Source organism: Aspergillus bombycis (assembly GCF_001792695.1).
Source record: "Aspergillus bombycis strain NRRL26010 chromosome Unknown contig00010, whole genome shotgun sequence".
Taxonomy (NCBI): Eukaryota; Fungi; Ascomycota; class Eurotiomycetes; order Eurotiales; family Aspergillaceae; genus Aspergillus; species Aspergillus bombycis.
Window position 1 is genome coordinate 384,659 of NW_019170012.1, and position 20,865 is coordinate 405,523.

The 20,865-nt window shown below is 49.4% G+C and overlaps 7 protein-coding genes across 7 annotated transcripts; 2 read left to right on the forward strand and 5 right to left on the reverse strand.

The window, feature by feature from the left end:
* Positions 1-2,747: 2,747 nt before the first annotated feature.
* ABOM_004133 (GABA transporter) lies at positions 2,748-4,551 on the reverse strand (the record flags this gene model as incomplete). The annotated part of the gene is made up of 4 exons (XM_022531263.1): positions 2,748-2,941; positions 3,030-3,613; positions 3,689-3,888; positions 3,991-4,551. 4 exons carry the CDS (start codon positions 4,549-4,551, stop codon positions 2,748-2,750), a joined length of 1,539 nt encoding a protein of 512 aa, XP_022392950.1.
* Positions 4,552-5,165: 614 nt separating this feature from the next.
* Positions 5,166-6,167, reverse strand: ABOM_004134 (uncharacterized protein; the record flags this gene model as incomplete). Its single annotated transcript, XM_022531264.1, has 1 exon — positions 5,166-6,167. The coding sequence occupies one exon, from the start codon at positions 6,165-6,167 to the stop codon at positions 5,166-5,168; it is 1,002 nt and encodes a 333-aa protein (XP_022392895.1).
* A 1,185-nt stretch (positions 6,168-7,352) lies between these two features.
* On the forward strand, positions 7,353-8,639 carry ABOM_004135 (uncharacterized protein; the record flags this gene model as incomplete). Its single annotated transcript, XM_022531265.1, has 1 exon — positions 7,353-8,639. One exon carries the CDS (start codon positions 7,353-7,355, stop codon positions 8,637-8,639), a length of 1,287 nt encoding a protein of 428 aa, XP_022392956.1.
* A 1,103-nt stretch (positions 8,640-9,742) lies between these two features.
* On the reverse strand, positions 9,743-10,381 carry ABOM_004136 (HNH endonuclease signature motif containing protein; the record flags this gene model as incomplete). Its single annotated transcript, XM_022531266.1, has 1 exon — positions 9,743-10,381. The coding sequence occupies one exon, from the start codon at positions 10,379-10,381 to the stop codon at positions 9,743-9,745; it is 639 nt and encodes a 212-aa protein (XP_022392955.1).
* Positions 10,382-13,858: 3,477 nt separating this feature from the next.
* ABOM_004137 (EF-hand domain-containing protein) lies at positions 13,859-14,339 on the forward strand (the record flags this gene model as incomplete). Its single annotated transcript, XM_022531267.1, has 5 exons — positions 13,859-13,861; positions 13,919-13,972; positions 14,032-14,047; positions 14,103-14,228; positions 14,299-14,339. 5 exons carry the CDS (start codon positions 13,859-13,861, stop codon positions 14,337-14,339), a joined length of 240 nt encoding a protein of 79 aa, XP_022392954.1.
* Positions 14,340-14,998: 659 nt separating this feature from the next.
* On the reverse strand, positions 14,999-17,741 carry ABOM_004138 (uncharacterized protein; the record flags this gene model as incomplete). Its single annotated transcript, XM_022531268.1, has 7 exons — positions 14,999-15,100; positions 15,152-15,274; positions 15,322-15,351; positions 15,400-15,480; positions 15,547-15,807; positions 15,867-16,230; positions 16,291-17,741. The coding sequence occupies 7 exons, from the start codon at positions 17,739-17,741 to the stop codon at positions 14,999-15,001; spliced, it is 2,412 nt and encodes an 803-aa protein (XP_022392897.1).
* Positions 17,742-18,045: 304 nt separating this feature from the next.
* Positions 18,046-19,220, reverse strand: ABOM_004139 (NAD(P)-dependent alcohol dehydrogenase; the record flags this gene model as incomplete). Its single annotated transcript, XM_022531269.1, has 2 exons — positions 18,046-18,960; positions 19,038-19,220. The coding sequence occupies 2 exons, from the start codon at positions 19,218-19,220 to the stop codon at positions 18,046-18,048; spliced, it is 1,098 nt and encodes a 365-aa protein (XP_022392896.1).
* Between the last annotated feature and the right edge of the window lie 1,645 nt (positions 19,221-20,865).

Consider the following 20,865-nt stretch of genomic DNA (forward strand, 5'->3'; position numbering starts at 1 on the left):
ATTCAAACTCTAAGGCCCATACATGCATTGGGGAAACATATCATTGGTAGTCAAGACGTCCCGTTCTCTTTTACCAATCTTTTATCTATTAAGGACCCGCTGTCTATATTCCAACGATAGGCTTTTTCTAAAACGGTGATATACCCGCTAATAGGCGATGATCTCGATAGTGGCTTTATCGGCAGTGTAGCACACATGCATGTGGATGCTAGGGTGACTATGAATGTAGAACTTGGGAATGGAGTTATATGACTCGAGTTCGTGTCACTGATACTTCAGGGAAGGGGCACGCACTCTGTCACTCTGGTTAACTTGGTTAATCTGGTAGGGAGTGGCGAAGTATGTTAGGTGTTAGGGTTAGGAGGGTATTGTATACTGGTCTAGTTGGAAAGTAGTTGAATAGCTGAATTGACCCTGACTGGGGTAAATTTCTTGTGAAACATGTAAGGATACTAAGGGAATTGGATACCTGATGCCTCAGGGCGCTACGTATATGGACTTAAGGGGTGCTCGCAGTGTCAGATGATCTGCGAGGAATGCCAGTCTTTGTGGTGTGGCGTGAGCATTCTTATGAATGTACATACGTTCCCTCCACTTGCTCGTCCCGTCACTTAGGTTGACAGGATGTCAAACCTGCAACAGCCACCAAGATGTTTTGTCTGTCAAGTTTCTCTTCATGTGTGGATTTCTCAGTATCATTGCACTTTTCGTTGACTGCAAAGTGAGCCGACTAGTTCTGGGTGTCCTCCGATAAAGGAATCCCAATGCAAACGCTTTCTCAAAATACACTACATATCCCCATTGCCGGTGCATTTCTCTAGGACACCTTTCTCTTCCTTGGTAAGAAATAGAGACAACTACAGGTTCGCACTTGTAATCCCTCCTAAGAGAAACAGCGCATGCCTCTCTTCCATTCCAAAACCCCTAGTCAAACCTCGCATAGACATCCCACGCCAATGTAAGCTGACTCAAATCCAGATCCTTACCATTCAGCAACTGAATCGTCCACTGAGTAAAAACGGTTGGATACGCATGGACCTCATCTCCGAACGACCCGTCGATATGGACTTCTCTGATCTCGCCGGTGGCAGTGATATCGTAGGAGCACCGTGCGGTCTGCTGCCCACGGGTGAAAGAAAAGATCTTATTATCTTGGATATCGGTATACAGCTCTAAGACTAAGAGACAGAGATCAAGGCGGTATATTCTGTTATAGAGATATTCCGATCAGAGATAGATAGATATCCCGAAGAAAGACTTATATCAGCAAAGCCTAGCAGATTAGTACTCGGGATAAGAGTAAAGCGAATACAGTAAATATTGCTCTGGAGACTGGAGATTATTGGATGACACCGTTTGCGTGAGCTCGGGGGGTGATTGGGTTAGTGGGTTTGCTACGTGCAGGCCAGAGATTGTTTGCAGCGTAGAAAGACTTACTCTGTAGGATGCGGTCATACTTGGAGTTGACGTTGTTCATCGCGCCATCAATGAGAGACACATCATCGCGGGAACTGGACCGTCGATTTAGGTCTTGAGAGTCCTTCTGACAGGTGATCACTGCCATCTCTGCCAGCACGTATTCCTGTCCTGCCTTGGTGGCCTGAGCGTCCGCCTGGGCCACCCTCTTCCTGTGAATACTATAATTCTGCAGAGCCATGCGATACTCAGCAGCGCCATCGATCGAATGGGAGACCGCAAAGTCCAGCTGGGCAACAGATTCCAGGATCCAGATCTCGCATGCGCCCAACGGTGATCTTCCACCTCGCATTGTGAGTCTCCTTTAAAATATCAGAGTCTACAGGACGACCCCGTGCGGCAATTCCAGAATGCCTCGTTTGCTGAGCTCGAGAAAAGCCTGGAGAGGGACCTCAACACCTCGGCTCGGTTCGTGATTCCCGGCAACGCCGCGTTGTCGTGTGAGAAGCCGATTTTCAACAACAATGGGGATTTGATGATTGAAGCCAATTACATAGTATAGGGTGCTCGATGTCTTGTTGTTGTTAAATTGGGGCGCAGCAATGGCGGCCCGTGTGTCTATCATGCTCGAGATGCGTATTGTTTGTTAGGCGACGATGGGATTGCTCAATGAATGCGGCTTCTCTTGCCAAGTCTTCGTCTTCAGATCCGTACTGTAGCAGATTGTCCAAAGGAAAGGCTCTTTGCGGACAGAGTGGTCAGACTCAGGGAGTCTACGATCACTATTTATTGCCTGGCCAGTGAAAAAGCCCTTAGCAGTGAGAAGTGTGGAGGCCATGACGCCGCTATAGATTTTCATTATAGATTCCACATTGATTCATCTCCTATAGTCGCTGACTTTCACAATCTTGCTGTTATGAGCTTATGGTGACGGATATATAAGAAGTTATTTGGCTCGGCAGGGGCTGATGTGGGTTGTCTTGGGAACGGCGTTCCGCCTCCTCTTGCGTAGCGCGCAGTGATTTGCTGCGACTATGCCAGTTCCAGATGTCCCGGTCCCAACCTTCTCCACTGGACCCTGTAGAGGTATCTGGCCACCAGGGGTTCTGGACGTTACTTCTAATACAGGATATGGGCGAGCGATGTAGGAGGAACGGTAGCCACTTCTACGGCGGAGGAATCCAAATGCAAGAAAATAATGCTTATCTGGCCGTAATATTGATATACATGTAAGCTGACTATACATACTGGCATGAAGACGTCAATCCCGGTAACTCCAGCGTGCGTCTCAGCCAGGGCAAAATTTGCAACATGGAGGTTGTGCCCGTCCCCTAGTCGGTATGGACACCCTCCATACCCTCTTCCGTCGGGGGACCGGCGTAGTTCTGATACCCCCACACCCAGTACCATACGGCCGAGATGATGAAGAAGCCGACGAAGACGACCGAGGCGTAGTTCATGGTTTCTTGGGTGACCTCCATAAACGTGGGCATGGAGAAGAGTGGGATGGCAAGACAGGTCCATGCTGCATTGGGCATCGGCAGATATTAGAATTTTGTCTGTGGATGTTGCAGGGACGAGGGTTATGGGAGGGCAGAACCAAGTCCACTTACCGAGACAGACGATGTTACAGAACAGACCCAGGGGGCCGAGGTTGAAGCTGCAGTTCTTAATATCTTGGCGCTTTCGGAGAAGGAGGGAAACCGCAACGGGGCAGGCGTAGCTGAGGGTTAAGAACATGACACCGACACCGGAGAAGGCGTTGTACGCGGCCGTGGAGCCGAAGTAGATCAGACCGAGCAGGAGTTCGACTACCATGCCGAGGAGCATCGCGTTCAGGGGGATGTTGTCGAGACGCGGCTCGACCTTCTTGAACCACTTGGAGCCCGGGATGGCTCCGTCACGGGCGAAGGCCCAGACGCTTCGGGATGCCGCAGTTACGCAACCTACACCACAGATGATACCGAGGATCAACAATGGGATGAGCAGGCAGAAGGCGCCGGCGGAGTTGCCGGTGGCGGCTTTGAAAATGGGCGGCACGGGTTGACCGGATGGGAGATTCGCCAGGTAGGAGATATCGGGCAGGACAAACGCGATGGGGATCAAAAAGGCGAGACCGGCCAGGGCGTTCAGGGTCAGGCCGCCGACGATCGCTTTGGGAACTTGGATGGCTGGCGCGCGGACTTCTTCACACATGCTGATTCGGGACAACGTTAGTTTGGGCTTTTGTTTTTTTTTTTCGCGACGGGCATAGATGATGGCAAAGGCCTACGAGGTGATCATGCCGGTGGCCGAGAGCGCGTAGGCAGCTTGCAGTAAACCGATACAGAAGGACCAGCCTTCCGGCCAGCCGGATTGCGGAGAGAAATCGGTGAAGACATATTTGGCAGTGTGTCTGCCATTACTGGCGACGACCAGAATGGTGATGATGATGGCAGTCACGCCTACCAGGGTCCAGAAGATGGCAAAGGTCTAAAGGTCGAGTATACAAGTGTGATTAGTAACGTGGGCATGGAGGTCTAAAAAAGGAAAAAAAAAAGGTCAAGTCTGCGCTGTGATGATAGCTTGATATACCTCCAGGTGGGTTAGCCACTTATTCCCAAAGGCAGGAATGACATGGCAAACGAGTGTGATGCCTAGAAAGATCAGATAGGTCTGATAGGCCTGGAAGTCTTCTGTGATGCCGACGCCCGCAGCGTCGGTAAACACATTGAGACTCTCGATCAGAAACAGCGCGGTAGCGAAGTTCACAGCCAAGGTGATGGTGATGTTGCCGGCGATAAAGGCCCAGCCGCAGATCCAGGCGGCCACGCGGCGATACTTAACCGGGGACAGGGCAAAGGTTTGGTAGTAGACACCGCCGGCGGTGGGATAGACAGATGTGACCTCGGCGAGCGATGCGGCGACACACAACATGATCAGGGATACCAAGATCCAACCCCAGATCATATTGGCCGAGCCACCTCCCGCAATGGAGTATAACATGGTAGTCGAGAGACCGTATGGCACGGAGGCCAGAATGAACACCATGAAGACTACCTGCCATGTTGATCGATTGCGAGACAACTCGGGCGTGTATCCAAGCGCTTCGAGGTTGGAATCTGCCGTGATCTTGTCCATCTTGGGCGGGTCCATGATGGGCTGGCTAGTCGGGAGACTAATTAACGTGGATGTCGGTTAGACGTCAAAAGACGATTCAGGTGCGCTGGGCGTAATGAGGCGCTATGGGTCAATCGCATAAAGGCTGTTGAGCGTGTTCCGGTTTCTAGGGATAATGGGGAAGAAAAGGAGAGAAAGAGGAAACCGAGCAACAACCAAAAAAAAAAAAAGAAAAAAAAGCACGTGGGCGAGGAGTGTCAGAAAATGTTTTACTTTAAAAAAAAAAATTGGAAAAAGGAAAAAGGAAAAAGGGTTGAGAAGGCGGCCAGTCCGATGCCAGAGATTAAGAGAGGTTATGACTAAGGGACCGGGATGGCGATGAAGGACGACGCTGACTGGCTCGGCGGCAGGAATACGAATCGCATTTTCCCCAGAATGTCGGTGGGTCTTCCCACTACACCGAGAAGGGAAACCGGGTGGCACAAACAGACTTTAGGCTAACGCCGAGTGGCGACTGAGCACTGCCACCACCCCACTATGCGGGACACCGCCTACGTAAACCGGTAGGCGCCAATCTTATCTCGGAAGTGGCCGTCCACGTTGGGCAGGCAGAAAGATTGGCGGAATGAGGGGCAGGTAGTATTCGCATGTCAGATTATCACGAAACTACAGTCGGCCGCCCGACTCCTCGCCACCGCAATCCAACTCACCGGCCCATCGTCGCAGTCCAGCTGCCAAAACATCCTTAAAAAGGATAACACTCGCCGCCGTTCCAGACTCCCGCTCAGACGAATCACCCCCAAAAGGGCCCGTTCGATGGTATCCTGCTTCTCCGGGAAACCTCGGCATTCTGTCCCGCATATGAACAGGGGCCAAACGAGGTCGTGAGCGAAATATGCCCGCTCCATGAGGTGCGATAAGTGTTCGAGAATCGCGTCTCGAGAGGCCCGCATGAGGTCGTTGAACGACGCGAAGTCCGAGAGCACACGGTGACTGTAGATCAAGCTCGCATGGTAATAGATATGGGTCAGGTGTTCGAAATCGTGCCGTGCGTCGGGATACTGAAACCGCATGATCTGATTGAGCTGGAGTGCTCGACCCCTTGCGGTTTCAATTTCGTCCACGACATCTTCCACCCGTGTCGTTTCGGTATCCGAACTCCCACTAAACTGAAGTCGCTCGGCTCGGGTGACGGAGTGCATGATCCGGACAAAGTCCCCAAAGACGGCGATCTTGTCGTGGATTGGGATATCGTCAATGACATCGTAGGTTGCATCAAACGTGGTCAAGCCGTTGAAGACGGCGGTGAAGTAGTATTCGTAACGGAGAAAATTGTCGGCGACGTCGGGAGGTAGGTGACGTCCAATCGCCTGAAGCTTCCATTGGATGATTGCGCGAGCCCCCTGGATGTGTAGTCGCCGTTGGGTCGCCTTGGCCGCGAATAGTTCGAGGTTGTAGAGAACGAGGACGGTTGCCAGAGCGAACCGTGCCTGATTCGCACCATCAAACGATACGGGAGCTTTCAAAAGACGTTCTAGATGTCGTGGTAAGAGGCATAAGACTTTGTCCCGGTAATATAGCGACTGAGCGTTGAGTTGATGGAAGTAGGGACGGTCGATGGTATATTTATGTGTGAGATCCTCCGACGACATGGCGAGCAAGGAGTAGCGTACGATCGGCGAGGCATGGGATAGGGGAAGTATAATCTGTCGCCATGGGTTTTCTGGGCCGTCCACCCAGGCGAGCTTCTTCGCAATGCTTTCGCTGAAATGATGCAGCAATTGACCAGAGAAACTATCAAGTGGGGAGCTTGGTCCACGGTCTACTGATGTCAGAGATACAACTCCATGTAGGGCCCGGCCAGAGGTCCCAGGGACTGGGTCTCTGTCTCCTTCGGCCAGTCTTCCTCTACTGGGGACCTCTTGCTTCCATCGGAGAATTAATCCATAGCCGGGACATTCGTAGTTCCGCCGCAAGCACTTTCGGCACCCGGGTAAGGTCCTATCACATTGGATGCGGCGCGATTTACATTTCGGACAGTCTACCTGGCCACATTATTGGTTGGTGAGACGTGCTGGGAAATCCTTTTCCATGGGGGTTCATCATTTTACCTTTAGACGCAACGTTCATCGAAGGGGCGGTCATACGCGGAAATTGATATCCCCCTCGGAGATGAGACGAAGGGAGCCGTGATGGTTGAGCACGAACTGATCGTCCGCTATCAGTCAAGAAAGACCGAGGGGCAAAAAGATGCGCTTGCGATCGTTCACCAATGCCATATAATACGGCTTACAAACCCTGCTTATCTAATTCCGGGGGAGACCAAGCGTTGCTGGCATGGCATGGATATAACAAGATTGGACACAGTATTCCAGCATATCACCGCTGTCCATGGAATGAATTCATAGCCCAAGACCTGTCAAGCGCCCGGTCTTACAAAATTCGCATGGCTCCACGACGCGCAGTTTTGCCGATGAGAAGCCCGTCCGAAGGCTTGACGGGCTAGTGGATCCCAACCATCACGCAAAAGGTAAAATTTCCTGCTTGGCTTCCTGTTTGGACACTTGGCATGTCTCCACCGATCCTCGACACGGACGCGTGGAGTGCCAGAGACACCATTAGGTTATATTAACACCTGCACAGTTAGGGCAAGCAACCGGTCATCCCAATAGACGTTCTTACACTCCTGATGTGCACAGACCTTGACTAGCTACCAGAGGTTGCCCATCGATGAGGGTTATTAGTACATAGTGGAAGCTTCCTCCCCGGGCTCCCTTCCCGATCTTTCATTCCTGCTCGAAACAGCATTTATTTCACCACCACCTCGATGATATGCTATGGAAGCCTGGGGCTTACGATTGACTGTGCCAAGCACCCATACGCTGCTGGAGTCAGCTGGTGAAAGTCATGCTCCGCCGATTACTGGCTCCATTGCCATCGCAGTTCCCTCTTCTAGCTTAACATCGTCCACGGACAATTATCCCCAATTTGAAATTAGTCTTACGCGATCAGTGGCACCCAAGCCCCCTGATGTTGCGGTCCCCAGCAGCAATAAGAGCTATAGTTTCTTCTTTAAACGCAACCAGACGCACAAATCATCCAGCACGCAGAACTCTCCCCACGCGACCACATGCCTAGAGCCCAAAGTTGAGACGCTAGTACAATATGACCTCTGCCATGCCCCGGATGAGATAGACCCCACAGAGGGCGAGGATGAAACATGGCTGAGATTCAATTTCTACCTGCCGATCCCGAGCAATATCCCGCCGACGACAGAGACCATCCTAGGCAGCGTGTCCTATGCGATCACGGCCACGGTAACCTCAACGATATCCGGCACAAGGATCCTGACAGACACGCAGCAAGTAAAGATGTCACGCCGTGTGGTCTCGGAGCCAATCCGACATATCCGACAGTATCCGGGTGAAAGGGTACTGACGGAACTATCCCTGATCCCGAAGCAACTATACTCAGACTCACCCGAGGAGACCAAAGTAGGGTATTCACTAGAATGGCTGGCCCATTCAACCATTGCAAAGGGAGCGCGAGACATGGAAGTGAAATATGTGGTGGGCAAAGAGCTGAAGTGGAGAGTAGAAGAGACCGTCAAGTACCTCGCGATCTCGCGGGGCGGGGACTCGCAAAGAGACGCAGTAGCGACAACCTGCAAAGAGCAACGTGTACGGCAATTATGCGAGGGAAAACAGAAAGGCCACTGGATAGCCAGTGGAGGCTTACAAGGAGGCGACCATACGATTGAGATTCCGTTTGACATCAGCATTCCGGCAAATGTGAAGGCAGCAGACGGAATAGGGTTGCTTTCATATCTCTGTCATCACCAGGAGAAGACTTGCGGTTGCAGTCCGAGCGAAACAACCGGCGTCACAGTCGAGCATAATCTGATACTGGAAGTAATCACGGGCCAGGATACGTTTGACGAGGCAACTGGAAGACTTGTAGATCGCAGGCCCCGCATGAAGTCCTTCAATGCTATTTTCCCTCTTTCGGTTCAGAATTTCGTCAGTGGGGACAGTATTTCGCTGAGCGAATTCTACGTGGACGATACTCTGCCAAGATATGACGATACGTATCTAAGGCCACCTCAATATGCCACTGCCCATTGAAAGGATCGTCATTTTTGGCCTATAGGCGGTTCACACATGTCCCTCCCAGAAGGAAAGGGAGGGGGCCGCGAGAAGGAAATACCACCAAGTCTTGTGATAGTATTTAGCATTCATGTGGTGAAATGGAGTTTTCATGGCGGTCTTCCTTCATTCTCATTCAAACAGTTATTATTTAATCTAGATATACCCATGGTTAATGAATATTCCTTTTATTTGGGAAACGCGGCGTACTATTAGGTACAGACTGCCCCAGTGTGTGTTGGATTGTCGGATGATGTGCTCTCACCTTGAGTTACCCGAAGCTAGATCTGCGCCTGTGCCTAAAATGACTAAAGCGATCTAAAGAGAGTATGTTTTGAGGGACTCCAGCGTCCTTGAAAGGATTAGTCGGGGTTGCCATATTCGGAATGCTTTTATTTTCTTCTTCTACCTCCAGGATCCACTGCCGCTACAATGCCTTGTGTGGAGAATGACGAACACTTCATTATAGCTATATATTAGTATTGGGGGTATTACGGCGGACTCAATCGAGCTTACAGACAATAGTCAAGCAGTTGGCTTTGATCTCGAACAACTTCAGAACTGCCGCAGGAAACTACTATATATAAGGGGAGGAACATATGCTTTCTCCCTACTATAGACAAGATGATCCCATGCATTATCTGCTCTTGAGTGTGGTGGGAGTACTAGCAGAAAGTTGGTATAGCACTATGTTTAGCCAATGACTGTAACTATCTAGAACCATTTAGAAAATATTTAAATCCACTGTATAAGGGACGAGAAGCAAGGGATAAGCCAGGACCGGGCACTAAAGAGAATATCAAGCCTATCGGACTTGGAAAAACCCTGGTAGGTATACATCCTAGCGCTAGATTTTAGAAAGTGGTGGTGAAGAAGAGTGACAGCTGAAATTAAGAAACGCAAGCTCCGTCACATATTACGTGTTCTGGAATCTTAGAAGGTCTATGTTTTCTGGTTTACAAGCTAGTGTAAGAGCTTTGTATTGCAAGAATGAAGATTTTCAATAGTTCTGCTAGATTTCGACGCTCGTCAAAAAAAAAAAAGAAAAAAAGGAAGAAAAGAGAGAAAAAAGAAATCCCTGATTAGGTGGATGGTGGCTGGGCTTGATGATGCCCATATAATCTACCGAATAGCTCTGCCTCCATGCGTTGGGCGGGCTGGGGGCCATCGCGAATTTCTGCCATCATATCAGTGCCTGGTGGAAAATCATATTCAAACGATGGCTCCCCAGCCCCCCGCATGTTGCAGAGTACCGCTTGCTCATAATGCCACAGGAGAAGTGCATCGATGACATGAGTGGCATTGTTTGGGTCACGGCAGACGGGGTGAAGGACCTTTCCCTGGTACTCCCAAGCTTCCGGTGTGAAGCTTTGGATCCTGTACCCATCGTTTGGGTTGACAGCAATTGAATAATGATCCCACAAGTCGTGAATGTCACTTCGAAGTAAGAGTCCATTTTGCGGGGAGTTAATCCCCGACGGATAATTGTGTGTGATTATGTTGGCAAATCCGTGGCTTTGGAAAATCCCATCCAATGAAAGGGGGAAGATGTGGGCTGCCTGATATCTGGTCCATATGCCCACGTGTGCTTGACGATTAACTTGACCGGTGATGACACACCGGCCATCTCGCGCACGAACTTGGTCCCGGAATGCCTCTTCTCGGGTTGATGGTGAGATTGAAAGTGTACGAGGGTAATAGCGGTCATCAGTAGTGGCCATAACTTCTCCTGCAATATAGGGAGTTAGGATATAAATTCCATGTTGTATCCTTGTGTTGGTAGGCCTCAAGGCCACCCGTGAACGATATCGGCGCGTTTCAAAGCTCCAGCTGCAGAAAAGAGGACGTGCATCATATCTAAGAACTGTTTTGCGGTGAGATTATTTGCTGCTGAAATACCCCCTTGAATAACGCCAGGAGCCGACGAGAATTCGACCCAGGTATTTCTCAGCTGTGCGCGTGCTGTGGTCATATTGAATATCAGTGTAATCTATCTAGGGGTTTAAAGAAACGCCTCAAGGAAAACAACTGGTTCTACTCTAGAATTCTAGAGTAAGAGGAGAGAAGTTTTAGGTTGCCAACCATATAACTAATATTGCTATTTATAGTTAACTAAGCCCTAGCTTACTAAGAAATCAGGTGATATATCAGTGGACTAAATTGAGCTAAGATATTACCAACTTTACCAATATCAACATACTACTATACTATATTGACTAATTATAGCTATTTACTAGGTTCTCTCCTATGTTTAAACGAACTATATACTCTCAATTAACCTTAGAATTTTGGATTATCAACTAGTTCAGTTCTGAGATATTGACCGTCTTTGAGAGTATCTTAGATTTTTAGGGGCGCCAGTACTAGGTGGTTTGGGGTGCCAGTACTGGGTCTGTAAGAGCCCTAGTCCCGGGGGCATAGTAGTGATGTTCGGGGCAGCAAGACACTAAATCTTTAGAAGGTGCGTGGCTTAATGTAAAACGCTAAAATTTCAGTAGGAAATCCGAAAATCTGATCTTGTGAACTTCTTCGCTACGGTTGAATGTTCAACTGTTTTCTGACCTGGGATGTTTCCGTAGCCTCTCTCTCGTGCCAATGAAAAGAGGACGATAGTTTATGGATCACTGAATGTATGCACTTGTGCCTGACTTAATCCATGGAAGGGCTATATTGTAATAGGGATTTACGAAGGACTTCTGCAATGTGTAGGCTTTTATAAACTACCAGTAGGCTACTTCGTAAAGTTTTCGCCTCACGAGAGTTCCTCGTGAGGTATATTAATTTTCTTCTTATTAAAGTGGTAGATCATCTCATTCCTAGATTGCATAGACTTTTATCACTTACTCGCGAGATAAAGTCATTATAAAATTATAAACTTAAGCTCAACGTGAAACCACCCCAGCCCAAAATAGACGCTAAGATCGCGTGGTGATCGCGATATTGTCTAGAATTAGCTAGTTGCGCGGAATCAAGGATAAGCTTGTAAGTAACGGATAGAGGCCTGAGGATTCGTCATTGGATACTGAATAATCTCCTCGCTCATTCAAATCAAGCGTTGTGGTCCCACATTTGACAAGCACCTATGAATCGCACTATTGCCAGTGCTGTACCATGAGCTTCTCGAATCCTGCATGTAAATGCACATTTCTCGGGCCAATACGAGTAGTGCATTTCACTCAGATAAAGCTTGAATTCACAGAATCGGGGCTTTTATTTCAATACATATTTCTGACTTTATGCCCTACGGAGCAGTACGTCGCGGTATCGACCTGCACCCACTATCCGGGCTCCATCATTATCGCTGGATCTTGATCGGATCGTATATCTTCGGCGGATGTCCGATCACTGATAGAGAATAGAACTGATGCACTCTGGTGTGAGGATCACGCAATGAGAATGAAAGAAGGATTGCGCATGTAGTAATGCACATAGCACTATAGAGGTAGTCTGTGCTGCGCTAGTACCCTACCTTGGCACCTATATTTCGCCAGTAAACACGTCAATGATCTCGATTTAACTTTGACTTATGAGCAACTTGCAACTATCCTTCCTATTAAATGTCCCCCCGTATTGCTCCGTTATGAGATATACGATCGAACTTCTGATTTGGCAGTTCATATTTCCACGGAGTTTTCAGTATCTATCTCGCATGTGCTCAACATCAGGCTATTTGGTCTTGAGCACGTCCAAGACGAGGAAGGCGAACCATAGCAGAGTACTCCCGACTATAAGCGACTGAGAAGTCTCTAGGCCCACTACTGATCGGCAGCTACTAAGATCGACCAGCAGGCGAATTCGATGCTGATGATTGGCTAGGTTAGAAATTTATCAAGTGTAGCTGTTGTGTCTTTGCTAGGTGGCCTTTTACTTTGGAAGTCAGTCGAGCTCACTGAGGTGACCACTGACCAGGAGGTCCACTGCAAATGGGGGAAGCGAGACTTGCCGCGTGCCATATACTACAGCTTTATCAATCTGTCGCTTGCTTCTGCCAGAATCCAACTACTGAGTAAAAGTCAGTTCCGGGGCCGGGTCTTTCGTCGAGAATGATCGATAAAATCTGGCGAATCCACCAGAATGTAATGTGGCTACCGGTCAGTTCACTGATAGCCCAGCTTAACTATTCAGCTACGCCACTGTGTTGCAATCCTCGGCTGCGGCTTGAAGCGATGGAGAATTCATACATCGTGGTGGACCTCACATTCATTAGCCTAGTACGGTAATGATCAGCGGGGTTGATGCATTGCCAACTCATCTATCAAGCGTCAACATATGGAGAAATAGAAGTCACAGGTCGCCCGGAAAGCTAACCAAGCGATCCAAGCGAGGCCGAAGAATTTACGGGGGTGCCGTTGCATTAGTGTCAAGGGACAAGTTGTCTGGATGACATACATACTCACGCTGGCACATACCTTTAGCACCGCCATGACGAAAACATCCCCCTCACTGGATGTAGCAAGAGCGTGGTTCTGAGCCATCGGAACCAACCTACTTGTTGGTCCTCCATTTTCCGTTTCCGTTTCTTATACTTTATACTAACGATGCACTGCTGTATGCATGTACCCCTCAGTTCAGCTGAGCTGGGCACAGCTCCACTAGCGGACCCTAAAACCCTGACAATTGGTAGATTCCGACCTCCACTATATTGGGACCATAACAGAGAATCTCAAACTTGACGATCCTCTAGAATACAGAACAATCGTCCACTTGTTTCTGGTACTACGGACATCGAGCCCCGCAACCCGAAGACCAACTCTGATGTAGATCGTGCCAATAACGCAATGCCTAGCCTCGTCGGCAAAAGTATAAGCCCTGCACACGCCATGTCAGTTGCTTTCGGCCCATCATTCGCAGGTCCCCTCTGACCAGGCAGAGAATAGTCTTGCCGGTGGAGGGCCTATGCTCTCCGCTTGGTGGGCATATTCGATAATGTATCTTCTGGCTACGCACGACGAGCTTGAGCTACCAACATGGCTCAAACGTAATTGGTATGAAAATCCCTCACGAAATATGGTTCATGCATAGCCCTGGGAGCTACATTAATTGGAGGAAACCGGATGCTATGGATTAGAGTTACTCCATGGCTGGCCAGGGTATATATATAGTGTGATCTGTTGGCACATCCCAACGAAAGCCTGGTGCAATTCCTCAAGCCTGCAATTGAAGCAAAAACCGTCGAGAATACACTACACGAAAAAATCATGGTGAGCTGCCTTGCAGCGAATGGTCTAAGACTTGGTCTAATATCACTTATGCGACAGGGTCGTTACACACGTGAAGAGATTGATTTCTGGAAGGATAGATTTACGGCGATTGTAAGTGCATGCAAATGACTACTCTGCATGGCTGCTGCTAATTTCATATGATCTGAAAGAACGGCAACGGTGATCGTAAGTACCTTCACAGACCTACTGGCCCTCGCGACTCTTGTATCTGACCCATTAGGTTATATCGAACCCTACGAGCTCATTGCGCATGCGAAGAAAGAAGGGTTGGACATTACCGACGAGCAGGCTAAGGCGTGGGTCGACGAACTGGATGAAAATCACGACGGAAAAGTCTCGTTTAGCGGTATGTTACCTTCTCTAGAATCCCTAGCCAGCATTAGAACTTGTTCGCTCGTACTGACTCAAGTGGATAGAATTCCTTAAAGGGTTTGGAGAACTAAAGGAGAACGAGTGATATCGGATCCTGTTCTGATAATGGATTTTCACAAATGGTATTGCTTAGAATGAAGCAGTCAATCTAGAGAGCAATTTCATATTACCTGTAATGGCTTATCGCATCGTAGCTGCAAATCGAGTCTGTACAAAAGCTCCAGTCGACGGACTCTGGAGTACACTGCGCCTGTAGACTCGACCCATAGACCCAGCTTAACCTAGGGGTTCCCCACCAACCCAGGGTTAGGACCTTCCAACCTGAGATCTACCCTTCAGGTCTTGACAGAATTCATGCCAATTCAGGGGTCCGGGCAGGGTTTTATGGATTGCCCAATCAACTCTTAATATTTGCAAAGATCCTTAAGATAGCCGCACGAGCACGGTGCTGTATTCTTGAGCATATTTATATGGAGCTTGAGAAGGTATAAGACTCTGTAAAGCAGCCAGTCATGCCAGAGCGGCGCGGGGGTGGAATTCATTTAAAGTACCATAGAAACTAGGAATGGAAGGACCCTTAATGACCATAAGAGTTGACATCCATATTTTGTGTTTGCCAGCGACTGGAGGTTCAGTAAAAATGTACGCAGAATGTACATTGCACATCCTATCAGGCCGTAGAAGATGAACGTTCAATGAATATTGTAGTTAGTACGATAGGGCAGTTTACTGAGAGCTACCCCGCTAAGGCGGCAACGGCCTGCTTAATGGCCGCATATTGTGGTCGAAAGAATATTGCTTTCGCTTCGGCTGTGGCCACAGTATGTGCTCTAACCACGTTTCAAACTGGCAACAATTAGCATATTTCGAGCCACGGCAATTCAGACGGTAACTGACTCGTGTAAATCTAGTGCCGACCCAAGACACTACCGTGAGAAATGTCAGGGACCCTCCAATGATGAGAAACCACCACCAACTCGGGTCATCTTTCAGGATGTCCACGTTCATTCCGAGAAGACTCTATATAGGTCAGGTATCGCTGTGGCATCAGAGCTGGTGGTACCTACCGAGGCAAACATAAGAGGGAGGAATATAAACTAGGCTTGTCAGTCAACGTCCAAGTGAGCTGGAGCTCATAATGTTACTGTGATCCAACTCAGCCGCTTCATGCTCGCGGCTAGACTAGTCGACCGGTGAGCTTCGTTGATTGATACCCATGCAAATTCCTGGGCAATATCGTGTTAGAAGTAGACCATAGGAACCACCGCGCAGCGAAGGCATTGACCACGTACCACTTGAAGCAGGTCCCGAATCCCTTGTTCCATTTTGTCGATCTGACTTGAAACATCATGTTCGAACGTAGTGATAATCTTACCCATGTGCTCGCTGAGCTGCCGACTCTCAGTGAAAGCTTGGTACTGTGCAACAAATTCCCTCGCCTGGTTCAGCTGGTCTTCCAGCATCCACTGCATTTGGGTCCACCTTTGCATATTCCCCGCTATAGCGTCAATCAGAAAGTCATCTTTGCCAGCAGCGGCTAGCTGATATGATCGCTATCAGCCCAGAAGTTAGCTTCGTGTACCCAACAGCAATTTCTCCCTCGATTACTTACCAAGTGCCCAAGATGTCTCCTTTCATCTCGACAGAAGCTTATCCAGTCGTCCTTCCAGGTTTGCATGAAAAGCCCGATAAACTCCAAGTCGCTTTGCGGGGTCCAACCGAATGGCAGATTACTGAAATAGTGAATGGTTTTAGGAGGCGCTTCAAGTACCGACCATTCAATTGTTCGGACACGATAATGCTCGCCACCGTGGTCTTCAGGAGAGTCCTGCGCGGCCTTCATGTGCTGGAATCGCGTGATTATCGACAGACTAAAAGTCCTGCATGGACTTCTATTGCCCAGAGAGAACTTGAGTTCGTTGGGAAGATTGTCCATCTGGCAATATGTGTTCCACGGCTGGTTCTCTCGAAAGAGTCTGATGATATATAGGTCGTGATAAGTTGGGAGAGCATACATAGGGGCCAGGCCAACTCACATCAGATGACTCTCGTCGGGGCTCTTTGCCATTTTTCTCATTTTCTGGTCAAATGTGTCCTCCGAAATCCACTCTACGTCCTGCCGTCCGTCTTTCAGCGTCATTATATCCACAGCAAAGCTCTGCTGGATGTTACTAGAGTACTGGGCAAAGTCGTCATCGTCGTCCTCGAGCTCAAGGATTCGAGCACGTTTCCCGAGTAAAGTGGCAACCGCAGTGCGATCACGCTCCTGGATTGTCATTTCCATTACTGGTATAGAGGAATAACCATCCCAGTTCGCTTTATTCAGGCCCACTAGAGGTTCGGCCGCGCTCAATGTGCTACAGGGCCCAAACCAATCGCTGCTTTTGAGCCCCTGCGTACTTGCTTTATAGTCTAAGAGTAGCCTCACGGTTGGCCGGTCACTCTGCTGGAGGGCCATTCTCATGAGAGGGATTGCACTGTATGTATCCTCCTTCTTCAGATTGGATGTGTATCGCTCCAAGAACAGTTTCAAGAGGCGGGCGCGGCCTTCTCGTATAAGAAGATGCAGTGACACGCAGTCCTTTTTCCTGGTCTCCGGGTCTACCCCAGACATAAGCATGTCGGCTATTTCGTAGTGTTTCCACTCCAAAGCATAGATAAGCGGCGTCTTCCTATGGCGATCAATCGAGTTCGGATCCGTCCACGTCGTTCGGAGCAATTCTTGGACCAGCCGCCGATCGCCTCGCTCACAGGCCCAAGCCAAAAATGTTCGTCGTTTCTTGGTAACTGGCTCTATGTTTCCTTTGGGACCAAGGATTGAACACCATCGCTGGAAGTCCACCGGCTCGTTTTCAGTTTCTCGATCATCCGTACCTCGGTCTGTATTGTTTAGAAACCACCACAAGGGTATCTGTCCCTCATTATCACGGATCTCGACATCGGCACCGCGGTCTACTAGTGTCTCCACGATGTGTAAATGTGAGTTCTCAGCAGCCCAAGATAACGGTGTCCGACCGCGCCTGTCTCTACTGTTAGAATCTGCACGACCGTCAACTAAGAGTCGCTCGACCACGGGATTATGGCCCCTCTCTGCAGCTCGGGATAACGGTGTGCGGCCCCATTTGTCTGCGAGGTCCGACTGAGCACCCTTTTGCAAGAGTAGGCACACCATCTCATGGTCTCCCGCTTTTGCCGCCCAATGCAGGGGTGCTTCTCCGGTATGGTCTCCAAGGTCGGGGTCGGCACCTCTGGCAATGAGCAGCTCAAAGAGAACGTCTGCATTGAGGCGGTTCGGGAGATCTTGTTTTGCAATGAAAGAGACAGTTCGGGAAAAGACGGTTCGGCCCGTGCGGTCCTGAATGTTAGGCGATACACCATTGAGGAGAGATTGTGCTGCATCGATTTGACCTCGTTCGATGGCTTGCATTATCTCTACTATGCGGAGCTCATCCAGTGATTGACGCGTGGTGTTCGCGACATTGTGCATTTTAATTGGCTTTCCACCATCAATTGTCCAATTATAAGAGGCTTGCGAAGGATGGAGCACATATGAGGCTAAGCCTTGGTAGTTAGTCGCACCGCTGTTGTTTATTTTAAATTTCCCCCCTGCGTGATTAGTGCGCCTGGTCCTTGATTCATAACGCGTTTTATAGTCAGACTTGGGATGATCAGCCGTCAGCCTTGCCCTAAACATATCTAATCCGTATTCAGCCTAGAAGCTCACGTGCATCTTGGAGTATATCTACAGATCAACCAGAATACATTCAAACGCCACTAACCCTGCCCCGTTCTCAAAGATGCTTCTCATTTACAAGTGTATACCGATATCTCGCCAGACCGTTCTCCATATCGATAAATGCCTGGTTCGCCTCCTTTAGCGGCCGTTCCACCACCCATGGCTGAACGTTTTTCTCAACCGCCAACTGGAGCATCTCCTCGATCTCCCTGGGTGACCCGATGACGCTTCCTGAGATCGACTTCCCCTTCGGAATGAAGTCGAAGGCATAAAGAACAGGAAGCTTATCTTCAGGTGCACCCACCTGAACCAACCGACCATAGGAATCAAGCAAGCCCATATAGTCGCGCAGCGGCATGTCCGGCGACGAAACCGTGCAGATAATAAGATCCAAGCTGGCAGCATGAGTCTGAGCCCAGTCCTTCTCATCCTCGGTTGCGATGTAATCATCGGCACCTAGCTTCAGCACATCGGCACGCTTGGATTCCCTGCGTGAAACCCCGACCACTCGATCGGCGCCAAGCGCCTTCGCCCACAGAATCGCAAAATGGCCCAGCCCACCGACACCGATCACCCCCACGCGCTTTCCCGGTCCGCACCCGTTAGCCTTCAGTGGCGTATAGGTAGTGACCCCACCGCAGAGCATCGGTGCGGCATGGGCGGGGTTGAGCTGCTCCGGGATCTTGACGACGAAGTGGCCCGGCGCACGGTTGTAGTCGGCGTGGCCGCCGTAGGACTTGCCGCCGTTCAAGTAGACGCCGTTGTACGTATCGGCGCGGCCTTCTCGCCAGCAAACGTTTTCCCGCCCGGAAGAGCAGTCGTTGCATTTACCCCGTCGGTTGCGGCAGGAGTCGGACTGAGCGCCTACGCCAACTCGGTCTCCGACTTTGATGTGCTTCACCTCGGATCCCACCCGCACGGCGATGCCGACTATCTCGTGGCCGACTACGCATGGGTACATGGTTGGGCCCTGCCAAGGGTGTGTTAGTAGTTCTAAGCAAATAGGAAAAAGCGGACACTGGGAAGAGGCAAAGGGGAAATACGAACCCAACCACTACGCAGCGTGTGCAAATCGGAGCCACAGATGCCGGAGTGAGTGATTTTGATATCGACGTCGGTTTCTTCCCATGGCTTCGGCTCATAGCTCTGCCATTTCATGTTCCCAACGGAGTCCTTGTCAAGGCCCATCCATCCCTGGAAGCTGTAATCGGAGTCTGTGCCGATGGTCATGATTGGAAGTGCGGCTGTAGTCTGTGGAGGAAAGATAACGAGAAGTAGCAAGGAACAACAAGAGCCACGAGGGAGGGACTCAATCCATCCTTAGTATTTAAGCTAAAGCTACACCTGCGAATGTACACCGCTCCACATGTGGTACAGTAATCGAAGAGCCGGAGATTAGATGCACGGGCTTTGTGATGACAACCCACTGGCTCGACAGTGTGGGGGTAATCCCGGGCAGAGTGGAGAACACCTTCGGACATCTTGTCCTGCGCAAGCCCTGGTTTCCCACTGCTACAGACAATTGATAGGAAATAGCATGGGCCACGATCTCCTGGCCACACTGGGTCCTTGGGCTCCTCTTTTACATCCTTTGGAGCACTTTGCGGTGGAAGGCGAGCTGGCGTTTGTGGCGCTGATGTAGAGTGCTTATGCAGTACACGTTCTGAATTACCTGGTCCATGCCGCGTGCTGGTAGTGAATATGATGCAATCGTGGGTTTGAACGCTGGACTAATGCAAGCTGCTACTTCCTAAGTAAAATGCTGCGTCATCAGATGACTGGCTTGGATATCGGCTTTTTGAAACCAACTTGGAAGGCGACATAAGCGCCTTACATTTCACTTTCGCTCGACCGTGGAATGTCCAATAGCGGATCTATCAATACAGTGATTGGCTGCCGATCTATGGCGTATGTAGTAGAGACTTAGTATATGTAGATAAGGGTTTGTAGAATGGACCGTCCCGCACCATTCCATAGTCCGCTGCATGCAAGCTGCTTACGCCAAGCCTCGTAGATTCAAGCTAATCTGCACCGATAAAATCCGTGCAATATGGCTACTAGCGGCTTCATCGATGTTACAAACGCTTGAATATTGACCAGATCGTGGTTATACATTGTGATTAATGGAAAGATAGTCTGGTAACAGCCCAGTCAGCCGAACAGCCATAACAATCAGCCAACCCGTTTATCCCCGCGACTCATCGTTGCGGCAAGTGGGGAGATACCACGAGTTTAGTATATACCTCTGATCCGAATTCATAGGATGTGACATACTTAATCCTACAAGTACTATGATAATATCAGTTCGCCAAAGCGACTTGCTTCAAAGAAGCTTTGGACCGTGCGGCCAGGGATAATACTTAGTCTTGTTAGGGTTGTTTGTGTCCTCTGCGGAATAGGTCGTCATCACCACCACAACCCTAAGTATATCCTCAACATAGAACTACATGTGCAAGCTAGATCAGCAGGAATAAGATTCAACCCGCCTATTGCTACTGTACATTGCAGGTCCATCCAGAGGTCCTGATACGAGGTGCATTCGTGAATGGGGTAGTCTACAAGGAAACTTTAAGACTTCAGGCCTTTTTATCCATAATAAGCAATACACTCGCCGTAGTAACAATTATGAAGAAGTAGAAAACATATTTCACCACCAACGCTGCATCAGTGGTTATCTGTGGACACCTGCTTACACGCAAAGAGGGGACAACGAAGACCCGGTCTAGATCTGATACAGGACATTGAGCAGAGACTTGACTGGGACTTGCTCCTACACTCTATACTTGCAAACTTACTCTTGGCGTTATGGAGAGCTTGATCCACTCACTGTGGATTGAGATCTTGGCATTATGGAGTACTCCCCACCTGGTCCAGC